Source organism: Enhydra lutris, unplaced genomic scaffold, assembly GCF_002288905.1.
Source record: "Enhydra lutris kenyoni isolate GAN:26980312 unplaced genomic scaffold, ASM228890v2 scaffoldscaffold16, whole genome shotgun sequence".
Lineage (NCBI taxonomy): Eukaryota > Metazoa > Chordata > Mammalia > Carnivora > Mustelidae > Enhydra > Enhydra lutris.
Genome location: NW_019154100.1, coordinates 26,509,957 through 26,536,104, shown reverse-complemented (window position 1 = coordinate 26,536,104; position 26,148 = coordinate 26,509,957). Strand labels below are relative to the sequence as shown.

General features: G+C 43.3%; 1 protein-coding gene across 2 annotated transcripts in view; it reads right to left on the bottom strand.

Moving 5' to 3' along the window:
- LOC111147367 (sorting nexin 10) overlaps positions 1–26,148 on the bottom strand; it is a 70,511-nt gene that overhangs the window by 21,153 nt on the left and 23,210 nt on the right. For both annotated transcript variants that reach the window (XM_022503371.1, XM_022503372.1), the window contains one exon: positions 9,108–9,154. In XM_022503371.1, the coding sequence (XP_022359079.1) occupies positions 9,108–9,131 (24 nt within the window). In that variant the 5' untranslated portion in view covers positions 9,132–9,154. The remainder of the gene's footprint in view (positions 1–9,107; positions 9,155–26,148) is intronic.

The window sequence follows — 26,148 nt, the reverse complement described above, 5'->3', positions numbered from 1 at the left end:
TCGCTCTCTCTCTCTCTCTCTCTGTCAAATAAATAAATAAATAAAATCTTTAAAAATAGACCCATACAGTAATGCCCAACTGATTACTGACAAATGTGTAAAACCAATTCAATGAAGGACAGACAGCCTTTCAATAAGTGGTTCTACAGCAATGACATATACAGGCCCAAGATGACCTTCAACCTGACCCTTGTATCTTCTACAAAAATTAATTCAAAATGGATCATAGACTTAAATGCACACATAAAACTGTTAGGAAAAAAACAAGAGAAAATGTTTGGGGCCTGGGCCTAGTCAAAGAGTTCTAAGATTTGATGCCAAGAGGATAATCCACGTAAGGAAATGGTGATATGCAGGACTTCACCAAAACTAAAAGTTGCCCCTGCAAAAGACCCTGCAAAGAAGCTGAAAAGACAAATGACAGACAGGAAGAAAATATTTACAAACCACACATCCCTCAAAGGACTTGTACCTACACCCTATAAAGAACTCTTAAAACTCAACATTTTGGGAGCGCCTGGGTGGCTCAGTGGGTTAAGCCTCTGCCTTCAGCTCAGGTCATGATCTCAGGGTCCTGGGATCGAGCCCCACATTGGGCTCTCTGCTTGGCAGGGAGCCTGCTTCCTTCTCTCTCTGCCTGCCTCTCTGCCTACTTGTGATCTCTGTCTGTCAAATAAATAAATAAAATCTTAAAAAAAAAAAACCTCAACATTTAAAAAAAAAATTTATTTATTTATTTGAGAGAGGTAGAGAGAGAGACAGAAAATACAAGCAGGGGTGGGGGATTGAGGGAGGAGAAGGAGCAGACTCCCCACTGAGCAAGGAGCTCCAGGCAGGGCTCTATCCCTGGGACCCGGGGATCATGACCTGAGCCAAAGGCAGACGCTTAACCAACTGAGCCACCCTTGCTCCCCTCAAAATTCAACATTTAAGAAAAAAATGAATTCAATTAGAAAAGAGGCAGAACACCCAAAGAGCCATTTTACCAAGGAGGACACAAAGATGGCAAGCAAGTGTGTGAAAAGTGGTGCCACGTCATCAGCCGTCAGGGAAACTTGGCTGGCCACCATCACGTGATACCACCGTGCCCAGCGCAGGGGCTGCTGGTGGTTCTGCTCTAGCATGTTAGCCACTTTGACAGGTGTGTGTTTTTCTCTACTTTTCACTGTGGCCCAGCTTTATAGTACCGTAAACCTAACCATGTGCTCCTCCTAAGAATATTTACTCAGATTACAGGGCGCATGGGTGGCTCAGTGGATTAAAGCCTCTGCCTTTGGCTCAGGTCATGATCTCAGGGTCCTGGGATCGAGTCCTGCATCAGGCTCTCTGCTCAGCGGGGAGCCTGCTTCCCCCCCCCCCCACCCTCAGCCTGCCTCTCTGCCTACTTGTGATCTCTCTCTCTCTCTGTCAAATAAATAAATAATTTTTTTTTAAAGAATATTTACTCAGATTACAGAAAGATGAGTAGGGGGGACAAGGGCTAAGCAATCAGAAACTCTAGGTGTTAATGAGTATTAACTGTTCAGAGCCTTGGTAAGAACTTTCTATCATAAAAATGAAGACTTGTTTCATTTTGTGTTCGTTTTCTCAGGATATTTCTTTTTCCCCTATTCCAAAGAACATTTTACATGCTTATGTATTTAAACTAGGGACTTGTTCATTCATTCACTCAATGAAAGAGCGCTGACTCCGTCTGCACTGTTCTAAACTGGAGCGTTTAACCCATGTCTTATTCACCAGGGTTCTGTTCAGGACTCCCACGTAACAATCTTAAAACTAAAATACAGCCCATTTTACACACTACATTCTTTGCAAATAACAAGATTGAAAGGCAGAAGGAATGTGTTAAGTAAGCTTCCTGTTTCCTAATAATAGTTATGACAAATCACCTAAAAGACATACTACAAGGGATATTACTTGCCACTTCAGAGCGTGGAGGGTATTTAAATGCCATGCTCTAGCAGCTTTGAATGATGATTTTTAGGAAAGCTTTTTATTACTGCAGAAGAAATAACAGTGGATGAGATTCACTTAGACCTGCCTTTTATGGGACTTACAGCAGTTCGTGCTGTTGCAAGCATCTTTACACAAGTAGCGGCCCAAATTAAGGAGTTACCTTTGTATCTCATGACACCTTAGGAAAAGTGTGGTGGAGAGAGTCATCTTGTGCACTAAGAAGTAACTGTCAACCTGTGTTGAACTACACCACAAGGATACAAACTCTAGTTTGTGAAAACCCCTATAAACAAAAAATGCAGTTTCTTCAACAAATAAGTTGCAAAAGGTGAAAATAACAGAATAACAGACTTTAAACAATGTATTAACTAAGTGCAACGTGTGGTCTCTATTTGGATCATGATATATATATATATATATGATAATGATCATATATATATATATAAATATGTGTGTGTGTGTGTGTGTGTGTATCCCTCCCACCAATAGAATCAGAAAAACTTGAACCCTGACTATTTGATGATATGAAAGAATTAACTCTAATTATTTAAGGTGTGATAATATGACTTATTCCTAAGAAGGGCCATTAGTTAGACATGTGTACTGAAATATTTACAGATAAAAATACACAATGTCTAGAATTTGTTTCAAAATAATTCACTGTCTGATAGCAGGAGAAAACGGATAATGGTGGGGGGATAGTTTGGTCATGAATTAATAATGTGCTAATTGTTGAATCCCTAGGTACATAAGGGTTCCTTATATTATTCTCTCTGCTTTATGTTTAAAATTTTATAAATGAAAAGTTAAAACTAGAGAAAGTGAAAGGAAAGAAGGGAGGGAAGAAGGGCGGGGGGGGGTCCTCCCAAGTAAACCGTTTCCTTTATGAAAGGGAACAAATGCGGCACTCGAAAGTGAAAGCAAGTCAGAAACATGGATCTGATCTGAAATGCTAACCATTTGCTCAGCATTTATTGACACCATTAATGTAACGATAGCCCAATACTTGCCAAGCTTAAAAAATATGATTTTTTCATTATTAGAAAAATAAAACATCTATGCAATTAAAGAAATATATATATAAAATTTCAAAAACAGATGAGTACAGCATGAAAATAAAGCCCCCTACCTACTGGACTCCCAGTTTTTTGCCCACCTAAGACAGGACTTTTATATATTTTTTATATTATACATACATAATATATATTTTATATTATATCTACATTATTATGTATGTTGTATATTATTATATTATATATTACATATTATATATTGTTACATTATACCTATATTACTATATACATTATTATATTATTATATATTATATATATACTTTCTAACACAAATGGGAGCATAATATAAATACTGTTTTATACCTTGCTTTATTTACTGCACAATCTTTTAAAAAATCTCTAAATGAGGGGCGCCTGGGTGGCTCAGTCAGTTAAGTGCCTGCCTTCAGCTCAGGTCGTGATCCCAGGGTCCTAGGATCGAGCTCTGAGTTGGGCTCGCTGCTCTGCTGGAAGCCTGCTTCTCCCTCTCCCCCTGCTTCTGTTCTCTCTCTCACTCTCTCTTTCTGTCAAATAAATAAATAAAATCATTAAAAACCAAAACCAAAACCAAAACCAAACCTCTGTATGTGAGCATATATAATTCAGTGTGGTTTGTTTTAAGAGTGTTCATTTTGGAACAGCTTTAGATATACAGAAAAATCTCCATATATCCTACATCTAGTTTCCCCTATTATAATATCACATCACACAGGCAAGGAAGGAAGGAGGAAGGAATAACAAAACAATTCATTGTAGCGAGTAGGAGAGTGCTCTGTCTTGTCACTTCCCTTCAAAGTCCCCCACATCAGAGGACCCGGGGGAAGGCCCGCTTATGGGATAGTCTTTAATGATATTCATTGGTTCCAGCCCAGTCAGTTTCCAATCAGTTTCCCAATAACAAAATCAGGCTTTCCTGGAACAAGCCCAAGAGGTTCCCATCAGTCAGCACAGGCATATCCCAAACATGTCAATGTTAAGTTTCCCTCATGTATGTCCCTGTAGGGTCCCGTCTCCTCCCTTGTTGGCAGGGTCCTCCAGGTACCTGGAATTCCCCTGGGCGCACCTGGGTCTGCTCCCATCAGGATATCTGTTGCCACAGAGCTGAGGGATTTACTGCCCCTGAAGTGTCAATAACTGGTCGTTGCTGTCCAGTGTGAAGTATGCACACTTTGAAGAAAAACCCTTATCCTAATGGCCCAGATTTCTGGAGGCAGAATTCAGCCATCATGACCCAGGACAGCAGGGGAGATATACACCCCGCCCCCAACAACCACACACACAGAAGGGGTTTCAGTCTACCCTTCCGGTCCTATCACATAGGCAGGGCCATCCCACTGACACCACGGGAGCCTGGGGCAGAGGAACAAACCCAGTGCCTTGGAGGTACCAGAGTGTGGGACCTTGTGAAACACCGTCCAGCAGGAGCGAACTGTTTATTTACTCATCACAGAAGAGGAGCTCAATGTAGCAGGAAGCGAGGGTCTTTAGCAATGCAGAAAAACCAGACAGCTTGCTCTGGACATTGGAACATAAAGAGAATAAAAAACGCCTGACTCCACGAAAGACAGCCTGAAACGTGTATCCTGACACAGGCACCTGCATTTCCATTAGGATTCTGGGTTCTGTCTCATTAAACAGAAGAGTTGATTCAGTTGGGTCCATCTAATCATTCTTATTAAAATATGTAACCATAATATTTTAATTGTAAATTAAAGTTGCATGCATGAATGAATCTGAATTCATTTTAATTTTACAATGGCCTCATGCCAAGGCCTTTTTATGGGGGAAGATCCATCAGCTGGGATACTGCTCTCCTGGGAATCCAGACCAATGTGCAAATGGAACGTGTTTAACTAACAAGGGAGACTCTCGCTCCCTGTTCTGCTCTCTCTAGATTTATTACAATAATAAAGCTATTTTAACAAGAGAAACTCCATTTGGTTACCCACCCCCCAACATCTATTTAAAAAAAAAAAAAACCTTAACCAAACTTCTAGGCTGGAACTACCAGTTAGGTGGAACTGTGTCTCTCCCAGGCTGTCTGAATTTTTTTTTTTAAAGATTTTTTTTATTTATTCATTTGACAGATAGAGACCACAAGTAGGTAGAGAGACAGGCAGAGAGAGAGGAGGAAGCAGGTTCCCCGCTGAGCAGAGAGCCCGACGCGGGGCTCGATCCCAGGACCCAGGGATCATGACCTGAGCCGAAGGCAGAGGCTTTAACCCACTGAGCCACCCAGGCGCCCCAGGCTGTCTGAATTTTAAACAAGGATGGCAAATGTCAAGATTAATTAGTAAAGTCTGCTATGGGCACCGAGTGGAAAGGGGTTAACACACACTGCCTCCTTGGTCTAGATGCTAGGACAATCGGTGATGTCGCATTCTGCCCTTACATATGCAGTCAGGTGGGACTGGAGTTATTTTCACTAAACAATAACCAGGCACTAGGATATTTAAAGTCTCAGCCAAAACCTCCTCCACTGCTAACTGCAGCGACTATAGGGTAGGTGGTGAGATAAAAATACCTTTTGTAATTGAGGCTGTAGAAAGGCCTCTTCTTGACTTCTAAGCAGAGGCCTGAGGATAAGCAGGAGTTAGCCAGTCAACAGGGAAAGAAGTCTGGGGGAAAAAAGATTATTCCAAGCAGTGGGAGAAACATCTGTGAAAGCCCAGGGGTGCCGGGTACACAGGGCATTCAAGTCTGCAGAACAAGGTCCAGAATAAGAAGTGAGAAGTGCATCGGGGGAGAGGGGAAGGCAGAGGATGAGTCTGGGGAAAGAAGCAGAGTCCGATCACACAGGGCCTTAGAAACCACATGTTCTAAGAGCAATGTGTTAGACGCCAGGAGATCATTCTGGCCAAAGGCAGACAATGGACTGATATGTGATGAAAAGCACTATATTACAATACAACCAGGGGCACATGAGTGGCTCAGTCGATCAAGTGTCTGTCTTCCCCTCAGGTCATGATCCCAGGGGCCTGGGACGGAGTCCTGCATCGGGCTCCCTGCTCAGTGGGAAGCCTGCTTCTCCCTCTCCTACTCCCCCTGCCTGTGTTCACTCTCTCGCTGTCCCTCTCTCTGTCAAATAAATAAATAAAAATTAAAAAAAAAAAAAACAATAACAACAACAACAAAAACCAACAATAATACATCCAGAACCTAGCCTGACTATGCTAAGCTCTTGCTGACAGAGGATAAACTTCTAAACATTTAATCTCTTTCTTCTTACTATTGTTTCCCTTTTCAGTTGAAGGACTTCCTAATTTAAAATTCCTTAATGTTATTAAGGAATTTATATAATATAATTATTTATAATAAAGGACTTTTGGCGGTACTTGGGTGTCTCCAGTCAGTTTAGCATCCAAATCTTGATTTTGGCTCAGGTCATGATGTCAGGGTCGTTGAGATGAGGCCCTGGGTTGGGCTCCCCACTGAGCACAGAGGCTGCTTAAGATTCTTTCCTTTCCCTCTGCCCCTCCCCCGACTTGTGCTCCTCCCACCAAAGAAATAAATAAAGCCTTTAAATGACTTTTGCAAGATCAATAAAATACTTTATGTAGTTGGTTAAAATTTGTGTAGTTTTTATTAATTAAAGTGAGCTTATAATAAAAATGAAGTGATTAATCCAACTGAGCAAAAAATGTAAAAAATTAAAAATTAAAAAATTTTAAAGTAAACCTTCTTCTAATTGGGGGAAAAAAGTCTTTGTTGCTTTCATCGGCAGTTTTTTCCCCGTAAGAGAACAACTTTCAAAATGTGCCTTTGGATGTGGTGCCTGGGTGGCTCAGTCGGTTAAGGGTCTGCCTTCAGCTCAGGTCATGATCTCAGAGTCCTCGGATGGAGCCCCACATCGTGCTCCCTGCTCAGTGGGGAGTCTGTTTCTCTCCCTCTGACTCTCAAATAAACAAAGTCTTAGAAAAAAAAAATGTGCCTTTGGAATGTGCCAGTGCTCACACACCCCCACTCCCTTGGCACAGCCTACCCAGCGGCCAGGCCAATGTAGATGTGTAGTGAAGAATTCACTCACCCAGAGGGAGGTCTGGCCTCTGCCCTTGGCCCCTGGGGGGTGATCTCCAGGCCCCTGGAATGCCTTGCCTGACAAAAGTACCTTTGCTAGCCTGGGCTTTGGCCGCTGGACAGTCCAACAATGCAAATATGATGGGGGTTTAGGACCACACTGTACCTACTTCAACCTTTGGAGGAACCAGAGACTAACAATATTAGCCTGACCCCAGGAGGAGTGGAGACTAAGAGTCAGCCACACAGGCAGTTTGTAACCGAATCCCAGTAAGAACTGGACACCAAAGGCCCTGCCGAGCTCCCCTGTGCAAATCATCATACACAATGGTGGCAGCGTGACTCCAGCAACTCCGTAAGGAGAGGACTGAGCTGGGGCTCCATATTTGGACCTGGACCCCTCCCCAACTCTATCCTCTGCATCCCTTCCCTTGGCTCACTCTAATTTGTGTCCTTTCCCTGTAATAAAGCATAACTGTGAGTATAACAGCTGTCTTCGCAAGTTCTGTGCATCTTCTTGTGAATTAGCAAAACGGGATGGTTCGGGGAACCCCTGAAATTGTAATTAGTGTCAGAAGTGAGAGAAGTCATGTGGGGACCTACAGTGGGGCCAACTTCACAGAGAAGGGATTTCCTGAAAGAAACAGCCTGTTCCCAGTTTTATTTAATACAGAGTCCGGAGAAAAGTCTTGGTATTGTATGGGGTTAGTTCTAGAGGGAGGATTGGGGGACTGACTGGAAAAGGATGCACAGTGCCTTCTGGGGTGCTGGGAACATCTGCACCTCAACCCAAGTGGGGTTATACAAGTGTACACATAAAAAATAATCTGCTGAGCTATACACACAAGATTAGGACATCTGATGCATTTTACCATACATATGTTATACCCACAAAGTTAAAAAACAAACCAAAACACTGTCTTTGAAAATGGGGGAGCCCCAAAAAATAGTAAAAAGAAAAATAAAAAAGGAAAATGGGAGAGCCCAACCTAGAATTAAACAGCAGAAGTGGGTTAGATTAATGAGGAGAATCTGAGCCCAGAGACAGGGCTGAAAGACAGGATGTGGGATCTAGCAAAGAAGCTTCTGGAAGGATTCTCTGAAATGGATTTTTTGAGTTGTACAGTGCTTTAAACCTGGGCAAGGCAAACGAAGGACCACGTGGCTGTGTGCGTGTGTGTATGTGTGTTTACTCCCTAAAAGTTCCTCTGCCACTATTCAGTTTCATTAGTCTCACCTAGTGACAATGTGTGTGGTACAGTAGTAGAGAGGGTAGGACAAATGAGTACTTCCAAGGAGCACGTGGGTGACTCAGTCAGTTAAGCGTCAGACTCTTGATTTCTGCTCAGGTCATGATCTCAGGACGTGAGATCGAGCCCCAAGTCAGGTGGGCGTGGAGCCTGTTTAACCTGCCTAAGATTCTCTCTCTCCCTCTGTCCCTCCCCCTACCTCTCTCTCCCTTAAAAACAAGCAAACAAACAAACAAAACTTTCAAGGGAGGGGGCTACTCAGCAAAGTGTTGGTGTGGTGATTGTCCTGCCTTCCTCCCAGTTAGCTGAAGCTCCAGAAGCTGGGACAAGAGGCCTGGGAGAACCATCAGACTGGGTTCAGGAAGGGACAGTGTTCTCTGAACTGTGTGGAACCAAGCCAACAGATTGAAGAGGCAATAAGCAAGGTAAAAGTGAAACTAATGGCAGACAGTTCCCCTGGGTTATTACCAGAGGTAGGGGGATTCACGCATGAGGCAACAGAGGAGAAAACCAAGAAAGTCAGAGGGAGGGAGTCAGAGCCTGGGAGAAATGTGAGTCACAGAACAAGATACTTTTATAAGCAGCGGGTGGGAGTGAGCTAAGAGCCAACTCAGTCACTGGAACCAAGGAACGAGGGCTAAGGACATACCACAGCTGGGGGATGTGGGGAGCGGGGGCGCTGGGGGAGGCAGGCGGGTGTTTTGTTTTTTCATTAGCCCTCCTCTAGGAGGCCCTGACTAGGAGGCACAGACTGTTGGTTAGTGAATGAAGAACTAACTTGCAGTGAGTCAAAATGCATGGACTATTTATTTTCGGATTTGCGATGAATTACCTCTTTCTGTTGTTCTGGAAACATCTTCAGCACAGGACACAATCAATCTGAAAAATAAGATACCAACACTCAGTGATTTGAAAGTTCCATACTGGAGCAGGTATGTCGCTCTCGGCCTCCCACCAAATCCTCTAAGAGCAAATCTCTCTGGCTACCCACAGTCTCTGGAAGATGAACCTCTGCTCCTTCTTCCCTCCTGTCCACTGCTGACCAGACCAAGGTGAACCTCAGGCTGCCTGGGGACTGGGAGCCCGAGACGTGGCAAATCCAAGGCAGCTGGATGATGACAGGCACTCAGACTGGAAGGCCAGGCAGAGTCTGGCTAGAGTTGGAGCTCTGGTGAGCCAGAGGCTGGACGGGGTGGGGAGCAGAATGGCCATGAGGGGCTGGTTGGCAAGATAGAGGGAACAGAGATGCCCAGAGAGATCCACCATGGAGAACAGCATTGATGGCTTTACCAGCAACCAGACCTTCAAGAAACAGGTCATTCCTGTGAAACTTAAACCACTCCAGAGTTCAGACAAGAAATGATGTGGCCCCAAGAGGGGTGCAGGTCAGCACCTTAATTGCAGTCAGTACCACCAACCTGAAGGTCGATCTCAGGCCTTGACCGTCCCTGGGGTTGTCCACTGTATTTTAAACGCTACTTATTATATGAGCTTGTTGAAGTGGATACCTGGTCCATGTCCAAGAAAATCAAAATCCCCTGATGATATCCATGCGTATGGACTCTCACAAACTGAAAGGTGGCTGTGACTGTATGGTCACTGTCTGTCTTTATTTTGAGAATATAAGTCTGACTCCATTTTCAGGATACTTTTTACCATCCACAAATACTTCCTGAGTCTACTAACATCCTTGGCACTGTAGGGAATATGAGAAAGTGAGCTTCAGCTTCCAGACCCACATGATGGGACTGCTAAGATGTCCCACAGCAGACAGAGGAAAGGACCTCCTGTAGGGAGAGAGTGGACTGTAGGGACAGGCTGCATGATTTCCAAGGGGAAGATGGTTCTTGTCACCCGGAGGGCATGGGAGGACCCATAGGGAACTCAGGAATGTCAGTGTTCATGGAAGGAAGATGGAGTTCCAAGGGAACAGAGGGGCAATCGCATGCACAATGGATGGAGAAAAGCATAATGGAGAGTCATGAGGCAGTGGGTGGGTCAGTTCTACAGAGGGAAAGGGACGGTGGAGGGGGGACTGGGTTGAATTGTTGCTTCCAGAAAGATATGTCTGCGTCCTAACCTCCAGAACCTATTTGGAAAAAGGGTCTTTGGAGACATAAATAAGAATCTCAGATGTGATCACCCTAAGTTATGGGTGTGGGCCCTGAATGTGGTGACAAATGTTCTTATGAGAGGCAGAAGAGGAGAAAATCCACACACAGAGGAAAAGGCCTTGTGAAGACGGAGGCAGGGTTGCTGAGCTGTAGACACAGGTCAAGGACACCTGGAGTTACCAGAAGCAAGGAAGAATGTTCCTATAGAGCCTCCAGAGGGAGCACAGTGCTGCCAACACCTTGATTTCAGACATCTGACCTCCAGAACTGTGAAAGAGTCCATTTCTCTTGTTTTAAGCCACCAAGTTTGTGGTAACTTCCTTGGGCAGCCACAGCAAGCTCATGCAGAACGGGTCTGCGGGGATCCAACAGGAGAGCTAGGCTGGCACCACAACTGTGGAGTGGGTGGGAATTCATGCATTCATGCAGCACGCAACAAATATGGTGCTCCTAGCAGGTGCCGTGTGCTGGGCTAGGAACGGGCGTGCAGCGGAGCGTGGCCTACACCCGGAGCTTGTGAGATAACTTCAGAACTATAATGTGAAAGGGATGGGAAGGGAAAGGTCGGCTGTTGCAAGAATGGAGGGACAAAATGGGATGGGGGTGCTGGGAAGGCTTCACTGAGCAAGTGGCACTTGAGCCGAGGCCCAAAGGAGGGTACGATTTAGCCAGGAATGCAAAGAGAGAAACACGTTCTCAGCAGAGTGACTGGCATGTGCAAAGGCTGGAAAGAAGAGAAGCTTGAGAGATGGGTTCTTGAAGGAATTCCTGTAGTGCATAAACCTCAGACTGAGGGCTGTGTTCATCTCAGGGCTGGTCATGTTTCCTACACATGCTGTTCTGCTCTACACACCTGAGCCGCTGCCTTCACCCCTTCCAGATCCCCCTGCAAACTCCCACTGCTTTTCCATGATTCTGCTCAGAAATCACTTCCCCTCTCCTGCCCCCACTCCCAGCCCCATCACAGGTCCCCTGCCATCATCAACCTTGCTTGCATCACAATATTTGTATATTCTGTCTCCCCAACTGATTCAATTTCTCCAACACAGCATTTCTGTATTTTCCTGTGTCATTAAACTTTGAAACTATCCTGTGAGGGAGATGTGAGCCTCCTCACTTTACGGGTAAGAAAACAGACAGACCACGTTGCCCAAGATCACACAGCTCATGAGAGAACTCCAGTCCAAGTTCATCAACTCAAGCCAGACTACTTCCCAAGGCTATTCTTTCCATTGCCTGAGGCTGCGTCCATGACCGTGTCATGAACCAATGGGTCAAAGTTTGGGCCTTAATCCTCCTTAAAGAGCTTGAGCTTTTCCCACATAGACAAAAGGACGCTGCAATCCCAGTAGGGTGCTGGCCACCCTGAGATGTTACAGACCACGTAGCATGGAAGTAGGAAACAAAGTTTAAACCAGTTCCAAAACATCACAGAGAACCACAGAGTCAACCTTTACTATCTGAAATCACAGGGAGAGAGGTAGAAGGGGGAGGACTTTCACTGTTTACTCTACAGACTTCCATATTGTTCGAATTTTTCTGCTTAACACAAATTCATTTTATAATTTTTGAAGTAACAACTGTCTAAAGAAAATTAAACACCATAATTCAATTAGAAATAATGATTCTAACATAAATTAAGGAAGATTTTTATTTCATGTAAAATAAATAGCAGATTCGAATTACAAAGAGATGCTACCTTTATAACACAAAATTTGGTATGACACCTTGCCATGGCATTTACTAATGAGAGAAGGAAATTAAATGATCACACATAGTATGATTTGAGATAAAAGGTCAGTTGTGTATAATTACGTAAACCAAAGCTGCTCACCAGAAACTGCCCTCTGAAAAAATAGTACCCTCTTGGTGGGTTGTTAGATTAGATTTGTTTAGATTTCCAAATTCTCCAAACTAGACATGTGTCTGCCATTATACTGTATATAGGGAACTCTTGCCTCATGGAAGATCTTCTTCCCAACAACTATGGAACCCTGCCTCTAGGTGGCCATCAACAAGGCTTTCTTTGGAGAGAGCACATTATCTCCCCACCACCAATGGGGAACCACAGCACACCTGGATAGTCACCTACTGAGACCCATTATTCTTCCTACTTACCTTCCTAGAAAGAATTATTAAACCTCAGGGTGCCTGGGTGGTTCAGTTGGTTGGTCGTCCAACTCTTGATTTTAGTTCAGGTCATGATCTCAGGGTCATGGAATTGAGCCCTGAATCAGGTTCCACACTCAGTGCAGAGTCTGCTTACCCCCTCCCTCTGCTCCTCCCCCCAACTCATCCCCCATAAACAAATAAATAAAATCTTAAAAAAATATATTAAATTTCACCACTACTCCAAACCACAGGAATGTTGTTCAGGTTAGAATGGTGTACACAGTGATGGCAGATATGGTGGTTGTCCTGTGCTAGGAAACATCGTGGCCACGGAGATTCATCTGACAGACTCAAAGTATCTTCACAACTCTATCACCGCCTTGAGAATATGATGTGCCCAAACCAGAAACATTAGGAAGAAACTGCCTTCATTTTCCCTCTTGGAATATTTCTTCTATAAAATAGAAAATGACTGTGAAACAAAGATAGAATTCTATAGAGCGGGGCTTGGCAAATTTTTTTCTCTAATGGGTCAGAGAGTATATATTTGAGGTTTTGCAGGCCAAATGGTCTCTGTTACAACTATCTAAGTCTGCAATTTGTAGTGAGAAAGCACACAGATGCTCAGTGATCTAATGCAGACGGCTGTGTTCCAGCAAAACTTTATCTACAAAAACAGGCGGCAGTTGTTTGCAGACCCTACCTAGGGAGCAATCAAGTGTTGTGTTTTCAAGTCTCTAACTTAATAAAGCTCTTAGATCAACAGGAAAAAATTTTCACAGTGTTAAGCTTGGTCTGTCTACCTGAAGGTGATCTCCACTCCAACAAGCAAAGTACTGCCTGAGTCTGTGGACCATACATGTGGGTGGAAAGAGAAGGGATCATGTACTTCTCCCAGTGGCGAATAAGGAACACAAGTGCAGTTTACTTCATTCTCTAAAGTGAAAATGAGGGTGGGGGGTGAGCTTTCAGCAGCATAGTTTTGGGTTTCCCTACCATCCCATGTCAAAGGCTGATTAAGGCAACTTGTTAATCATGAACTAGATTGGAATTTATATCAAAGCCTAAAGGAAATCCTAAACAGAACAAAACTGGTTTTATCAAAGATCTACAGAGTTATTGATTCACTGTAACAATACACAACTTCATAAACCGAAGAGATGTTTCTCTATATTTCCCACACAAAAGCGAAGAGAGATGCCATGTGCTCCTAGAAGACCATGCAGGAAATTTTTAACCGACCTCACAGTGGGCAGAGCTTTGTGAAAGTAAGGGGACAGGTTTCATCAGGAAACCACTGCTATTTGTTTGCTTGTTTGTTTGTTTTACTATGTGAGAAGAAGTAATCAACCCTCAAACAAAATACACTTAACCTCTTCTCCCTTCTGGAGATATGGCCGGATTCCAGGAGCTGGGGCCGGAGCCTGGAGACCAGCCAGCAAGCCATATGCAGAGGAGCAAGTATGAACTAAAGTTAACACCCTTTGTTAGATGTCGCCACGTCTCACCATCTCAAGTGTATACCTGGCTTCTTAGGACGCATTTCCACCTTCGTCTTAGGGCCTTCACAACAATGTGCTACCACTGTAATGTGGAAGAGACTCTGCTCTGGGTCAACTGTGTTTTAGGAAAGCATCCGTCCCCATTTCCTTTCCTTTTTTTTTTTTTAAAGATTGTATTTGTTTATTTGAGAGAGAGATTGAGCGAGAAAGAGAACACAAGCAGGAGCAGGGGCAGAGGGAGAAGGAGAAGCAGGCTCCCTACTGAGCAGAGAACCCGATGCAGGGCTTGATCCCAGGACCCCGGGATCATGACCTGAGCTGAAGTCAGATGCTTAACCAACCGAGCCACCCAGGTGCTCCATCCCCACTTCCTTTCCTGTTAGGATTCTGCCTCCAGAGAGGGCTTTTATAAGAAAGTTAGACAAAAGCCCTGGTATTGAAAGGGTGTAAAGTAGGAATCCCAGTGAGTACTGGAGAAGGACCGCAGGAGGAGCTGTGTGAAGAGCCTGGGTCAGGTTCAAAGGTATCCAAGAAGGTGACAGGAGATGGAAGGATAGCTGCTTTTAGGAGTATCCAGGAACATGTTGATATGTGGTTCCAAAAACCTTATTGCCCATCCTTCAAATGGAGACTCTCTTCCTACCTACACGCTCCCTGCAGTGTGCAGGGAGGACGGACGGGACAGGGTTCTGTCTATACCCGTGCCTCGCCAGCTCACTGCCCAGCAGGGGATAGGCTCACCATGGCAGGGGATGCTGCAGCCATTGTGCCAGCCTGGGAAATGCCCCAGGGCGCTGAAAGCCCCAGAGAGGCCTCTGGAACACCTAGTATGATGGTTAGTAAACACCTCCCCAACCCTCATATACACAAAAAATTGAAAAAAACTTGAGAAAACAGTGATAGACATGACCATATGAAAATTTAAACCTGTTGTATGTTTCAAAGGGATATAAAGCCAAATATTATATAGCACTATTTATAATACATGACAAAGGATTAATAATTTATGAAAAGCTCTTATAAATCCGTACCAAAGAATATTTCTGTAGAAAAATAAGCAAAATTAGGGGTGCCTGGGTGCTCAGTTGTTAAGCCTTTGCCTTCCTTCCAGGTCATGATCCCAGAGCCCTGGGATGGAGCCCCACATCAGGCTCCCTGCTCAGTGGGAAGCCTGCTTCTCCCTATCCCACTCCCCCTGCTTGTGTTCCTTCTCTCACTGTATCTCTCCCTGTCAAATAAATAAAAAAAAATCTTTAAAAAAAGAAAGAAAAAATAAGCAAAGTTATCAATAATCAATTCGCAAAACAAAAATAATAAAGGTCAGACTCAACAATGAAAAAAAAAAACCTGATTAAAAACTGGACAAAGGATCTGAAGAGACATTTCTCAAAGATGATTTACAAATAGCCAAAAAGCACATGAAAAGACAGTATCACTAATCACTAGGGAAATGCAAATCAAAACCACAATGAGTTATTATCTCACATCCAGTTAGGAAGGCTACTATCAAAGAAACAGAAAACAAGTACTGGTGAGGATATGGGGAAACTGGAACCTTTGTGCCCATGGGAATGTAAAATCATGTCTCTCCTTAGAAAACACTATGGAGGTTCCTTAAAAAATTAAAAATGGGGTGCCTGACCGGCTCAGTTGGAGGGGCATGAGACTCTTGATCTCGGGGTCATTGAGTGTGAATCCCACATTGGGGGTAGAGATGACTTAAATAAGTAAATTTTTAAAAAAAAATTAAAAAGAGAACTACTCTATAGTACACAATTCTACTTCTGGGTTTACATCCAAAAGAATTGAAAGCAGGATCTCGAGGAGATATTTATACACCTGTGTCCATAGAAGCATTGTTTCGAAAGCCAAGAAGGGTGAGCAACTCAAGTGTCCACTGACAAACGAATGAGCAAGACGTGGTATGTACACACAATGGAGTATCAGTCAGCTTTTTTTTTTTTTTAAAGATTTTATTTATTTATTTGACAGAGAGAGGTCACAAGCAGGCAGAGAGGCAGACAGAGGGGGTGGGTGGGAAGCAGGCTCCCTGCTGAGCAGAGAGCCTGATGCGATGCGGGGCTAGAGGCAGAGGCTTAACCCACTTAGCCACCCAGGCACCCCTCAGAGAGCTTTTAAAAGGAAGGAAATTCTCTCACATTCTACAATATGGATTAACCCTGAGGACATTAAATGAAATGATCAGTCACATACACAAAAACCAGATACTTTATGATTCTACTTACTTACCTAAGGTTTCTAAACTAGCCAAATTCATAGAAACAGAAGGTAGAATGGTGGTTGCCAAGGGGAAATGGAGAGCTCTTATAAATGGGTGCACAGTTTCAGTTTGGCCCGATGCAACCGATCTGGAGATGTCACACAACAACGTGAATACACGTATTACTAGTGAACTGTACACGTAAAATGGGCGAGCCAGTAAATTTTATATATTCTTAGCACAATTAAGAAGTTTTGGAAAAAAGGTCAATGATCTATTTAAAATGTTTAACCTTGCTATAAACAGAAATGCAAATAAAAAATAAGATACCATATTTGTGTCTATTAAATTAGAATGGTTTTTTGATGATAATATCCACATTGGCAAAGATCATAAGAAATAGGACTGATGGCTGCTGGTAGGAATGAGAGTTATTTCAATAATCCAGAAAGACAATTTGGCCATATGTTTCATAAGAATTTTTAAATTGCTCATGTTCTTTGACTCAATTATTCCACATCTGGGAACTCAACCTAAAAAAATTAATCAGACATGTGCAAAAAAAGTTCTGTATGTAAGAATGTTTCCAATGTAGTGTTGTTAAAAAAAATAGATCAAATAAAATGGAAACCTAAATGTCCATCAGTAAATTAGAAAAAGTGAATGATAGTAGAGCTGAGTAACAGACCAGCTTGTACCACTAGAAATTACATTATAGAAGATTATTAAATGATAGGGTCTGTTGAAGAAGTATTGTCAAGTGATTTTTCTAAGTATGTATCTTTGTTGTTGTTGTTGTTTTAAGATTTTGTTTGTCAGAGAGCTCCAGAGTGCACACAAGCAGGGGAAGCAGCAGGCAGAAGGAGAAGCAGACTCCCTGCTGAGCAGGGAGCCCGATGCGGAACTCCATACCAGGACCCTGGGATCACAACCCCAGCTGAAGGCAATGCTTAACCAACTAAGCCACCCAGGTGTCCCAGTATGTTTCTATTTCTTTACTTATTTGAGAACTGGAGCCTACACAGGACAAGTTAACAGTGGTAATTTCTTTTTTTTTTTTTTAATTTATTTATTGGACAGAGAGAGAGAGACAGCTAGAGAGGGAACACAAGCAGGGGGAGTGGGAGAGGCAGAAGTGGGCTCCCCACTGAGCAGGAAGCCCGATGAGGGGCTCTGTCCCAGGACCCCGGGACCATGACCTGAGCCGAAGGCAAGACGCTTAATGACCGAGCCACCCAGGAGCCCCAACAGTGGTCATTTCTGAATGGCTGGAATTCTAATCACTTTTTTCTGTATTTTTCCAGAAGTTTACAATGCATTTGTTACTTTCAAAGTCTGAAAAAGCTATATCATTTTTTTAAAAAGTAAAACTTTATGTTCTCAGTTAACTTTATATTCCCATTTCCAAGAAAACAAACAACTACATTAATTTCACTGTGTTTTACTTCCTGCTACGATGTTCAGCAACTTTTCTATATAAATGAAAACTTACTGACTTCTTAATTTCATCTCATAAAGATATGCCTCCTTGAGGTGGTTCTAGAGTCAAAGTTGAACTCCGTACCAGTTTTTCTCATACTTATTCTCAGTACCACCTATGTCCTTCATGCTGCATTGGGCAGGTCTGGGAGGGGGGCTGTGGGCCCCCAAAGCTCCTAGAGGGGAAAGCTGTCAGCTAAGATCCTACAGGAGAGGCAGCTCTACAGGTATCATGGCAGGGGAGGGGGAATTCCTAGACACAGGTGACGGTATCAGTGATAAGCATCGGACTCCAGTGAGGCCAGTCCACAGGTTAGTGAGGCGCCCGAGGCACAGCCTGGCACCGAAAGAAGGGCTGGGCACCCACTCCCTCCCATATTTGGCCCACGAAGCACTGGAAGACTTGGCAGTTCCCTGGGACCTGAAGCTGGGAAATGACAAAAGAGAAAGGGAGGAGTAATGATGTCACAGCAGGAGTTCTGAGGGACCAGAGCTTGCACTTAAACAGAAACCATGAGGAAGATAAAAGTTCTCACGAGATATTAAAGAAACTGGCCACCAGAAAAGCTGAAGTACGGTGCTGGCTTCAGCTGCTGACATCCACGGAGCTGCCTGGAGCCAGCGCCTTGAGTGCCCAGTGGCTCAAGGTTTCACGCCTCCTGGGTTCCCATGTACCCCTTTACTCAAGGTAGCTTGAGGTAGATCCCAACGTGGACAATCAAAAGAGTGCATCCAAAATGAAAAGGAAAAACAAGCGTATCCTCCTTGACAGAGCACAGCTGCTCCACCGCGGTCCAGTTTCCATTTTGGTACAGTTTATGCAGAACCCCCTATAAAGCCCGCCAAGTTCTTAGTCTGAACTTAGAACTTAAGAAAGACAAACTGAGGGGCACCTGGTGGCTCAGTTGGTTAAGCATCCAACTCTTGGTCTCAGCTCAGGTCTTGATCTCAGGGTCATGAGTTCAAGCCCCATACTGGGCCCCAGGCTGGGTATGGAGGCTACTGGTAGGTATTAAGGAAGGCATGTATTGCATGGAGCACTGGGTATGGTACACAAACAATGAAAAAAGAAAATAATAAATAAATAAATAAAATTTTTTTAAAAACACCAAAATGGAAAAACAAGCAGAAATCTGAGGTTCAGTTAAAGTTGGACACATACGGGGCGCCTGGGTGGCTCAGTGGGTTAAAGCAGAGCCTTCGGCTAAGATCATGATCTCAGGGTCCTGGGATCGAGCCCCAAGTGGGGCTCTCTGCTCAGCAGAGAGCTTGCTTCCTCCTCTCTCTCTGCCTGCCTCTCTGCCTACTTGTGATCTCTCTGTCAAGTAAATAAATAAAATCTTAAAAAAATAAAAATAAAAATAAATAAAGTTGGATGCATAAATAAAATTGCCATTTAAGTTTTCTGCCATTTATCACAAAAGAGAAAAATTAAAGAGGATAAGACATTGCTTCTTAAGGTTTATTAGCAGTAAAAAAATACTGATTCATCATATGAAAAACAATGAAACCACTAACTTGCTATTCTTGACAACATATGGGTTCCATTAATGGTTGTGAAAATGATGTTGGCCAAATTGGGGGTTTAGAATTCAGGAACAAGAAACAACACATCAAATTTTAGCCTCACAACTATTTTGGTGTTATTTAGGAAAAGTACTACTTTAGACTTAGCCACTCTGGACACATAGACATGCATGTGGTGGGCCTGACCTCTACTTCCCATCATATACAAACTCAGGACAGCCACCTGAGGGACAGCTGGGGTGTGGGGGAAGCACGGAGAACACGACCAGAAGAAACAGAATTGAAGAAAAGAAGCCATTAAAAGCAGATGTAGGAGAGAAGCTGACACTAGAGCAGACACACAGGTAATACTAGACTTCCTAACTTGTAACATCCTCTCTCCCCAAAACAACCCTACCCTCCCAGATCAAACTCAAGAATATTTTTCACATTTTCCAAAGGGTCTCCTCCTTTTTCTATGCTATTAAGGTTCTTCTACATAGTAATATGTCTGGGCTACTCCTTTTCTTCTTCTAGAAAAGCAGATAAATTTGAAATGGCGGGGGCATCAGTAATTTAAATATTAGTGTGAATTCATCCAATCAGATTGCATTCCTATTAACCAAAAGCTATCTACAGCTATTCACTCCCTCCCCCACCCCATCACCACGCAGTTTGGATTAGGATGAAAAAGAGGGGAAACCATTGGTACTTGGAGGTATGAAGTTCTTTGGAGGTTGATGCATCCCCCAGTGCCATGTCACAGAATCATGAAAGACGTGAGAACACAGCCCCTTGAAGAACAGCAGAAAATGCTCTGCTCTTCTTTCCTGCCAACTATTGGGAAGACATTTTTTTCTCTAGCCCTTCACCTAGTAAGGGGGCTTTGCAGAACTACTACCACAACTTCCCATCAAAATACTACCTAAACAATAGCATCAAAAGGATAAAATACCGAGGATTAAATTAACAAAATAAAAACAAAGTGTATATTCTTAAAATTACCAAAGGACACTGAAAGAAATTAGAGAAGATCTATATTAGAGAAGATCTAAATAAATGGAAAAAACATCCTGTGTTCATGGATTGGAAGACAACATTGTTAGGACAACAATTCTGCTCAAACGGATCTATAGATTCAATGCAGTCTTTATCAGAATCTCAGCTGACTTCTCTGTACAAACTGACAAGCTGATTCTAAAATTCCTCTTTAATTGCAAGGGACCCAGATTAGTCAAAACAACCCTGAAAAAGAAGAACATAGTAGAAAGATTCCCACTTCCTGATTTTAAAACTTACTATAAAGCAATAGTACTTAAGACAGTGTGCAAGTGTCACAAGGATAAACAAACAGATTAACAGTAAAGAATTAACAGTCTGGAAGTAAATCCATACCCTCATGGTCAACTCATTTTCAACAGGGTGCCAAAACAATTCAATGGGGAAAAAAGTCTTTACAACAAATGGTTCTGAGACCAGGGGATAGCCACAAGCAAAAGATTAAAGCTAGAGGTTTACCTACTTTAAACCATTTATAGAAATTAATTTGAAATGGGGTGACTGGGTGGCTCAGATGGTTAAGCATCTGCCTTCAGCTCAGGTCATGAGCCCAAGATCCCGGGATAGAGTCCCTCATCCGATTCCCTGCTCAGCAGGTAGTCTGCTTTTCTCTCTCCCCCTGCTTCTGCTCCCTCTCTCTCACTCAAATGGATAAATAAAATCTTTAAAAAAAAGAAAAAAGAAATTAACTTGGAATGGATCAAAGACCTAAATGTAAGAGCAAAAACTGCAAAACTCTTAGAAAAAAACATAGAGGTAAATCTTCATGACCAGGGATTTAGCAAAGGATTCTTAGATATACCAAAAGCATGAGCAACAAAAGAAAAAACAGACAAATTAGACTTCATGAAAATTAAAACTTTCTGTGCTTCAAAGGACACCATCTAGAAAGTGAAAAGACAATGCACAATGGGAGAAAATTTGCAAATCACGTATCTGATAAGGGACATGTTGCTAGAATATACAAAGAGCTCATCCAACTCAATAATAACAAACAAAAACTTAAGGAGCTAACATATAACATGGTGACTACAGTTGATAATACTGCATTTGTACAAATGAAATTTTCTAAAGGAGTAAAATATTCTCTCCAAAAAAAAAAAAAAAGGAAAGAAAAAGGGAAAAAAGTAAGGTGATGGATGCATCAAGAAAGTATTATCAAATCTTCACATTAACATTTTAAATATCTTACAATTTTATTTATTAATTATGCCTCAATAAAGCTGGGAAAATAATAATAAAATAAATATATATTTTATTATGTACATAAATATAATAATAAAATGATCTTTGATAACTAATAAAGATAACAGATAACTGGTAACTCATTTCAAAAACAGGTGAAGGATCCTCAATAGACATTCCTCCAGGGAAAATAGAGAAGTGGCCAATAAGCACATGAAAATATGCTCAATATCATTAGTCATCAGAAGAAAGCAAAGAAGAAATCAAAACCACAGTGAGACACCACTTCACTTCACTCCCATTAGGCTGGCTAGAATCATAAAGTCCGATAGTAACAAATTCGGGCAAGGATACAGAGAACTCGGAACCCTCATACACTGCTGGTGGATTTGAAAAGGTGCGGCCACTTCATAGAACACTCCAGCAGTTTCTCAAACCATTAAACACAGACTCACCATTTGACCCAGCAATTCTCCTAAGTATATACCCAAAAGAAAGGAAAATGTCCACAGAGAAACTAGTATATAAATATTGGCATTGTTCATAATAGCCAAAAGGTGGAAATAACCCAAATGTCCATCAATGGACGAATGGATAAACAGACTGTGGTACGTCCATACAATGGAATGTTATTTGACAATAAAAAGGAATGAAGTAGTAATACCCACTATAACTTGGATGGACCTTGAAAACATCATGTTAGAAATGATCCACGAAAGTCCACATATCACACAAGTCCATTCATATGAAAGTCCAGAATCAGGAACTCATAAAAAGAGAAAATAGATTACTGGTTGCTTAGGGTTACTGGGTTGGGTGGGTAGAGAACAGAGGGGTGGAGTTCAGGTATTCACGGAAGTGATAGCTAAAGGGCAGTGAAATCAGCTAATAAAAATTTTCTAAAATTGACTATGGCTGGGACGGACGCCTGTGTGGCTCAGTGGGTTGTCTGCCTTCCGCTTAGATCATGATCCCAGGGTCCTGGGCTCGAGTCCCACATAGGGCCCCTTTGGTCAGTGGGGAGCCTGCTTCTCCCTCTGCCTGCTGCTCTCCCAGCTTGCGCTCTCTTTCTCTTTCTCTTTCTCTCTCTCTCCCTCTCTGATAAAATTAAAAAAAAAAAACCTTCTAAAATTTTTTTAAATTAAAAAAAATAAAATTGACTGTGGTAAAGGTTGTATACATCTGCAAATATACTAAAACCAGTGAAGAGTACACTTAATTGGCCAAGTTGTATGCAGATATTTCAATAAAGCTGGTTTTTGTTTTTTGTTTTTTAAGCGTTACCTGAAACTCAGAGCTTGACCCATTTTATTCATACCCCCAGGGTCCCTCATCCTGCAAATCACAATGTCTGCCAAGCTGAAAGCCCTGCAGGCATCATCCTGGGTTCTCTCATCCCTACTTGGCTGTGACCCCAGCCTTGCTCTGCATTCCCTCTTGCAACCCTTCCTCCCACTAGCTTCGGGAGCTCTTCTGGAGCCAGCAAGTGCCCCACACTCACTCCCCTCTCAACAGCTCTACCATGGCTGCACCCTGGCTTCTCCACTCTTCCCTTCTCTTGTGACCCTTACAAAGCTGCTCAGGTCCTCAGAACTCCCATTTCTAAGGACCAGAAGAAAACAAAATTCCCCCAGTCGCTACAGTCTCCAGACAATAACCTACTTGACAAGTACCTAGAACCTAAGAATTCGTGACCAGCTCCCTATTGCTCACTTCCTGGAATGACTTCCTTCTCTCCAGTTTCCTGCTTCTCCTTTCTACATTTTTAGGAACCTCCTCTCTGTTCTTTTCCACTTTTTCCTCATCACTCTTGGGTAATGACCCAACATCTCCTGGCCTTGCCTTAGGCTATTCGTTCCTGTGACCTAAGCTCTTGCCAACAATGCTCACCCTGTAACCAGATCGCAACCCAGGAACTGCTCTTTAAAATGGAAAACTAGAACTCTCCTCTGATTATCACAGCCCACCCTTCCTTTTCTCACTTCCTCATTCTCACCCAATTTGCTCTTCTGCTTGAATGAAAAACCACCAGAACTTTCATCCTACCCTTCCTATTCTCCCTCTGGACTTCATTTCCTTGAACCTTTCAAACACTCTCCCTCCAGCACCCCTCATTTCCTGTTCCACTGACACACTTCTGTCAAACTCCAAACACGGATCAACGTCATCCCTGTCACCTCTATTTCTTCTCACCCCACCCACCACTGAAGAAAAATCCTCTCATTTCTGTGACTGGTTCCATCACCAAGTAGGAGTCCCAGCTTCGGCAAAGTCCTCCAGGGTTCAGGAATCTTCCAGTCATGCTAGCATCTTCAGACCTTCACCTGTCACCTCCTGCCACCCATCTCCTCCTGGTTTGCTACCCCTCTGTCATCCAAGATAACTCTTACTTCCTACTTCATCAAAACAGTAAGACCACCAGATTTACACTCTTCATCTTGGTTCTCTGTCCCCTTGAACTCTACCCATATATTCACTCCCTTCCCCCAGTCTCACAGAAAAGGATCACACTCTCCCGTCTTCACGATCTTATTTCTCCTACTTCCTTCTAGACATTGGTTCAACTATCCCTCGCCCTTACTAACTCCGACTGCTTCCTTCCCCAACAAACAAGCTCAGCTTCCTCTCATCCCAGTGTAGAAGGGCAACCCTGGTTAACCCATTCAACCTATTAAGGACCAGGCCCTGCCACAGACATCAGAGATGGGGCACTGAACTAGACACAAGGTCCCCGGTTTCACTGACATCATAGTGGGAAGAGACAGGAAACACACACGTAAGCAAATAAATGGACAAGGTAATGAGCAAGCATAATGAAGAAAACAACAGGATGATGTAATCGAGAGTGACTACAGGTACTTGGTGGGAACTACTTCACGTTCGGGTGATCAGGGAAGGCATCTCTGAGCAAGTGACACTTGAACTGGAACCTGAAAGGCAAGAGAAAGCCAGGGAAAAGGCAGTCTTGGGAAAGTGCCCTCCATGGTGAGGCTCACGATAGGGGAATGGGTCTTTTTCTCCCTTCCTCTACACTGACACCCCCAGGGCTGGCCTTGAGGTACACAGTGGACAGTATGTTCCTGGCAGGGGAACGAGTAGTACTCTGGTGAGACACCACCACACATGGCTTCTCAGCAGAAGCCACAGACTCACTGTCCCCTTCCACTTTGAATCAGGACAATTCCCCCAAAAGGGCCACTGGCAGCCCTCTTCTCTTCCACTCTGCGCTCATTCTGTTTTGGCTACTGCTCTCATTTTACATGCAAAGAAGTCCAGAGTCAGAACTGTCTTTGAGGACAGCCTGGACACCTCCTAGGCAACGTTTCCATCCAGACCTCCTGTTGGCAGCTCTCACTTACTGTATCCAATCCAGGCCGGCTGTAACGTGACACCTTTTCCCTGTGCACGTGTGAGGCCTTACCAATTCCCCTACCTCATGTGTTGCCCATTTTAATAATTAATCGTGTCAATATCCACACAGTGCCTCAGATGGAAATCCCAGAAACTGTCTTTGATTCCTTCCTTTCCCTTACTTTCCAAATCCAATTGGTCAGGAAGCCCCACCAAGCCTCTCTCTGAATGTCTCCTGAGTCCACTCCCTTCTGTGGGCCTCCACTGGCACAGGACTAGTTCAGGATCTTGTCATTTCTCTCCTGAACTCGAGCTGGAATAACGTAGATTCCCAGGGCCCAACTCACTTAGTAGACTTTTGAATAAACAAAAGAGAAGGAACATGCATAAATGAACAAATTGACTGAGTGAACCAATGAGTGAGAAAATCACTGAATAAATAAAAGAATAAATGCATGTTATGTACAAAGAAAACTAAGGAATATATAGTTTAATGAGGGAGATGCGACCAAGCAAGTACAGGGCATCATGAGATGAACAGAGTATTGGGGGTGGTGGGGTGGGGCTAGGCGGGGCTGGGTGGGGTAAGGCTGGGCGGGGACTAACTCTCCTTATGTGTCTTCCAGTCCTCAAGTCCTAAACCAGGCACTTCACACATAGTTCACATGTGACTCACCCAGCAACTATATGATATATTGTGCTTCTGATGGGGAAAACGACATTTGAAGGAGTTAAATAACCACCTAAGGTCACCCAACTCATATATGGCAGGGTTCAGATTCAAACCTAGGTCTGCAGGCCCCAAATCCCATCATGGTTAATGGTCACAGAATAGGCTGGACCTCTAAAGATGATCATAATAATAGCCAACACACAGAGTGCTTCTGACAGAGTCACCATTCTAAGAACTTTGCATATATCCTCAAAGAAATCCTATGAGGGGCACCTGGGCGGCTGAGTCAATTAAGCATCTGTCTTCAGCTCCGATCATGATTCTGCAGTCCCGAGATCGAGCCCTGGGTCGCCTGGGGCTCCCTGCTCAAGGGGGAGCTTGCTTCTCCCTCTCCCTCTGCCCCTCCCCTCGCTCCTGCTCTCTCTCTCTAATAAATAAATTAAATTTTCAAAAAAAAAAAAATCCTATGAGGTAAGTAAGCAAGAATGTGATCCCCTCTTTACAGTTAAGAAAACAGGGATACCAAGAAATTCACAAGTAATTTGTCAAAAGTCATAAAGCTATGAAGTGACAGGATTGCGATCTGAACCCAGACAGTGTGGCTCCAGCGTCTGTGTGGGTCGTCCCTTCAACCTTCTGTCCCACCGCCTTCATGCTGGAGGTTAAGATGG